Genomic DNA, 5,326 nt, shown 5'->3' with positions numbered 1-5,326 from the left:
ACAGCACTGCACGGGTCGATACGCACAGCGCCCAGTATCCATCGTTTACGGCTAGGACTACTGGGGTATCTAATCCCTGCTTTCCTGCCCCTATCGAGCCAGCGATAGCTTTCCTGGCCTCGGCTCCTTCCCTTCCTTTCCTCTTATCCTTGTTGAATGTAAAGGTAGGACTTCGAATTCTACTTCGAATCCTACTCTGTGCGGTGCAGGCGAATCTTTGCACTTCTTTAACACAAAGCTATCCGTTTTCTTTTCGTCACTCAACTCAATTTCAATCTTATTTTTTGTTTTATACTAAATCAAAGCTGAGCCTGAACGTCCAACAATGCACAACAGCTGGGAGATTCCATCAACAAAAGATAAATTGCCGATAAACGCCAAGAAGATGAAGAAAAAATAGAATAAAACTTTTATATATATTAAAAAGACAAAATGAAATGGAGAATGGAGATCACAGGGATGGAGAATACCCGGTAGGCTGGGGAGCGAGGATGGGTCACATCCCTCCCTACTAATAAACAAGAGGTATTTTAATAGTGCAGCAAACATACATCCTCAATCAAAACTCAAATATTATGGGAGACAAAAGAAATCATCTTTAGGTCTACTATCTTTTCGATTCTCACATTAAACAATCGATCAATTACAATCGAACATATTAAATCTCTAACTAAGACGTTAGTTGTGAACATTTATAATTACTAAAAAGTTAGTTGTGAACAAATTCCATACAAAAAAATGTTATTTGCTTTTTATAGTTTCCCTATAGCCACATCAAAGATATTATATGCCAAAAAACGTTTAAATACAATTTCAAATGTAGATGAAATGAATAGCGTTCTGTTAAACGAATTTTACGTTTTTACATGCGAAATAAAAGCGCTTACCAAATCAAAATGTCTATAATTGAAAGGAATCAAGCATGGTCTTTAGAATTTTCTGTGAAGATTGCCATTGTTTATCATTTGCACTTGCAACAAACAATACAACTGTGCTTCCCTTTGCTGTTGCCTTTGCAAGATTGTGCGTACCGGTAAGGGCAAATGGCGTCTCAAGCACATATTTGTAATACTGCAAACATTGTAAATTTGTTATTACACGCAGTAAACCGATTCTTCAAAGTAGAATTCGATATAGTTAACGACCAATCAATCGTGCAGGTTTTATTGGATAAACGGCTACTTTGGCCCTTCAAAGTAGGGCGAGCATGGACCAGTTCGGTTCAAAAACCAAATTGAAGTGATATTTGATCCGGATTGTTTTTTCGGTTTCCGACTACCGATTCAGTTTTGCTCAACCCTACTTCAAAGTAGCTTGTGGATCGATGTCATATAAAATAACTTTGGATATGAAATTTTGTTATATCCATCCAAAATAACGTGTCAATAAACCATAATTTTCATATGCTAACACACGTCGCTTTTGAATTATTGACAACAAAATATCACATTACGGACTAAATAGATACCCAAATTTCATTTTAAGTCAAATCGATCATGCAAGCCAAGTCTCAAATCGACCCTTTATCGAACTATTTACTAAACCATAAATGACATAAATAAATATCCTTCTGAAAAGAACCAGATTAACAAACATTTTCCACACAAACACACGGATATATTCTCCAACTATAAGCATTTCAAAATGCTTTTTAATTAATCCTAATACTTAAACTGATCACACAACATCAGGAAAATTATATGCGTTTATGTTATGATACGAAAATAACAAGTAAAAAATAGAAGAATACCGTTTGGTCGCCAAGCTTTTCAACGGATGATTCCAAGAGCTCATCAGGATCATAAGAATTTCCGGTTACAAAAGGGCCAAGTGAAGCAATTAGCTTCTCAGGGGTTCCAATCTCTTCAATGGAAGCATTAGGTTTATTCGTCAGCCTTATCAATGGAGAAGCAACAATCTGCACTTTCCCCTGCTTTTCATTTTCAAACTTTACCTCAATCCAGGGCTCTGCACACTTTGGCTGGCAGTAATTCCCCGATAATATATTTGATATCCGTGTTTGCTTCCAGTTAGGCGGCAACATAAACTGGTAAGGCTGTACATTTCCTGCAATAAACTAGATTTCAAATATCATTAGAGTATAAATACTGAAAAAAAAAGAAAAAAAATCAATCCAGTTCAAATTTGCTCAAACAAACAAAAAATGCAATTACTTGCTAAAAAATCGAAGTTGTTAGGAATTCAATCGATGTTTATTTTAACACGCGGAACATGAAATTACACTTGAAATCACAAGAACGAGAGTTTTATATGGTTTGACTATTTTTGTCTACATCCACCGGCTAGAAGGAGCACATAATCGGTAATACAACGGTAAAGAAATCACATCTTTACCCAAGTTCCTAACTCTCAATTATATGAACCCCGATTACACCCAAGGCTTACATGTATACATATCTCAAGAGTATAAGCTCCAAAACTCTGCAAATAAATAAGCAAATAATCATTGCTTATATAAACCTAAAAGTATAATCTTATCCCTAATAGGATTCATGGAAGTTTTCAATTCTTGTTCTAATTAAACAGGCTTCTAGATTATAGCAAAAGAAAAGAAAATTGATGCCATGAAAGGAAATGCATTCCATGCTCAAAATAAAATCAAAACAAGCCCTAGCATTAGAGTATGAATTGAACAATTAAATGAACAAATCAATCCATTTCAACTTCTTACTTCAGAAAATAAACACAATTTGATGCAACAAAATTGAAATAAAAGCAAAAACAAAGTAATTGCATAAGAAAACAAAAACAAGCCCTAACATTGAACAAGAAGAACAATGAGAGAATAGGAATAAGAACCTGCGCGAAGGGCAGGGGTGTCTTTAGGAGTGGCTTTGAAGACGACAAAGGAAGGATTGGATGAGGAAGGGGTCAAGTAGGAGCCAACCTCAACCTCTCTGGCTAAAGAGATAGGAGTTCCTCTGGTAAAGATGAGAGGAGACAATGCGAGTCCTTGGAAAAATTGTCTTCTTAGTGTGAATTGGTTAGGGTTAATGGTGGATTTGGGGAGAGATTTAGGGGAAGGGGAAGTGGAAGTTGAAAAAATTGGAGAAGTAGGGGTTAGTGAAGCGGTTGCCATTTCAGAGTATTGGGAGAGAAAGAAGAACAATGGCTTTGTGTGGGGGCTTTCAGAGTATTCTTATCCATTTGTGATGGATGAGACTCAGTCTCTTTCAACTCAACTCACCCAATGTTTTGAATCACCTTCTTATAATCAGCCGGTCTAGAATCATGCTCCTTTTGTTTCCATTTTTCGGAACTGTTTTTTGCCTTTCAATACTAAACTCAACCGAAGATAGAAAGTGTCTGGTAAAATTCCGAAACAGCTGCTTTTTGCAGAAAAAACAGCAAAAACAACTAATATATACTGCCCATCAGCAACAGCAAACAGCTAACAGCATACAGCAAACAGGAACAGTTGAAACAAACGGGCCCTTACATGGTTATCAGGGTTCATATGAACGCAACTAATATTTCTACGTGATATTAATTATATATTTCAAAACACTTTTTATATCTGATATCGACTCTTTCTTTATTACTTTAAAATACAAATTTAAGGGACACGAAGTATTACATTTAGTCAGTTGATGTGTTAATAGAATGTATAAGATGAGCTAAGAGAGCTAATAAATAATACGTAGTCATATAAGAACATATAGAGTGTTATATTTGTTGAGTTTAGTTAATAAATTGTATCCCTAAATTGAGATAAAATGAAAAAAAAGAACAAATTGAAAAGGCCAAAAAGTATTAAACCTTTTTAATCTAATACTAAAAACAAAATACGCCTAAGCAAATAAATATTTTTCTTTATAAGTTATAATGACAATAAACAACATTTTTATTTTTATTTTCAAAAGTCACGTAAAATGAATTTAAATATTAATGTAGTTTATAAACTGTCAAATTAGTAAAAGCTTCCTAAACAGCATATCAAACATAAACATGCTTCATACACATACACATATACATACACATACTCTATTAGTTCTACTAATATAACTCGTAGGTATAAGAGTACCAATCACAATGAACATTCAAAGATTAAGAGAAAAATACAAAAATAAACCTTGTGGTTACACATGTTTTCGATCGGCACCCTTATGGTTTAAAAATTTACAAACTGATACCTTAAGGTTCAATCTGTTAGCAAATATAGGCCAAATTGACTAACAGTGTTAAAAGTCAAAGGAAAAAAAGTTAACTTTATCCTTATATTTATTTAAGGGCTAATTACAAATCTAACCCAATTAGAAGGGTCCATTTACATATCTAACCCACTTTGCTTCAATTTCACTAAATTAGACACTTTCATCCACTTTAGACAAAAATGCCCTTATTTCAATTCATCTTCTTCCTTAATCTCTTAACGTCTTTTTATCATTCCAAACCGATGAAAAGATGGTGGTTTATAGAGAGAAGAGATTATGTTTCGTTCAACCTTTGAAGAATTAGTGTCTGCAGAAGAGGATTGGGATGGAAAGTTCAAAAAAATGAGAAATAAAAAAAATCTAACAATTAACTGCTGTGATGTCGCATTTGTGACGAATTCGTCACAAATGCGACAAGAGCTGTCGCATTTGCGGCAGCAGCTGTCGCATTTGCGACGAAATGCGACAGCAGCTGTCACATTTGCGACGAAATGCGACAGCATCTGTCGCATTTGCGATGAAATGCGACAGCTGCTGTCGCATTTATGACGAAATGCGACAAATTCGTCACAAATGCAACAGCAATGGAGAAAAATGGAGAAAATTGAAACGATACTGTTACAGATAAAGAAAGAGGCAAGACCAGCGAGAAAAGCAGACGTATAAGCTAAAAACATACCATTTCTATGGAAAATTAAATATAATACTTCAATAATCTCAAAAATCACCAACTATTAGTATCAGAAATTGAAAAAGATGAACGGAAGAAGAAGTTGAAACAAGATGAAGAAGAAGAAAAAGAAGAAGAAGAAGAAGAAGCGGAAGAAGAAGAAGAAGAAGAAGAAGAAGAAGAAGAAGAAGAAGATAGGTCGATCAAAAGAACTAAGGGTAATTTTATCCAAAGTTGATGAAAGTGTCTAATTTGGTGAGATGGAAGCAAAGTGAGTTAGATATGTAAATGGACCCTTCTAATTGGGCTAGATTTATAATTAGCCCTTGATTTAAATTATAAATTAACCCCCTTTATTATCTAATTATCTTCTCCATGTCTCTCTACTTTTTTTTTTCTATTTTTCGCTCTCTTCTAATCAAACAATCAAAATATTCAATTGATGGATTCAGATCGATACCAATACGACATAAATTGAAAT

General features: G+C 34.4%; 1 protein-coding gene across 1 annotated transcript; it reads right to left on the bottom strand.

The window, feature by feature from the left end:
* Window positions 1–766: 766 nt before the first annotated feature.
* On the bottom strand, window positions 767–3,188 carry LOC136205242 (psbP domain-containing protein 6, chloroplastic). Its single transcript, XM_065995753.1, has 3 exons — window positions 2,821–3,188; window positions 1,751–2,067; window positions 767–1,071 (listed from the first exon to the last, which is right to left on the bottom strand). Exons 1-3 carry the CDS (start codon window positions 3,098–3,100, stop codon window positions 901–903), a joined length of 768 nt encoding a protein of 255 aa, XP_065851825.1. The 5' UTR covers window positions 3,101–3,188; the 3' UTR covers window positions 767–900.
* Window positions 3,189–5,326: the final 2,138 nt, after the last annotated feature.

This window comes from Euphorbia lathyris, chromosome 9, assembly GCF_963576675.1.
Source record: "Euphorbia lathyris chromosome 9, ddEupLath1.1, whole genome shotgun sequence".
Classification (NCBI taxonomy): Eukaryota; Viridiplantae; Streptophyta; class Magnoliopsida; order Malpighiales; family Euphorbiaceae; genus Euphorbia; species Euphorbia lathyris.
Note: the sequence above shows the minus strand (reverse complement) of the source record. Positions and strands in the feature narration are given on the sequence as shown.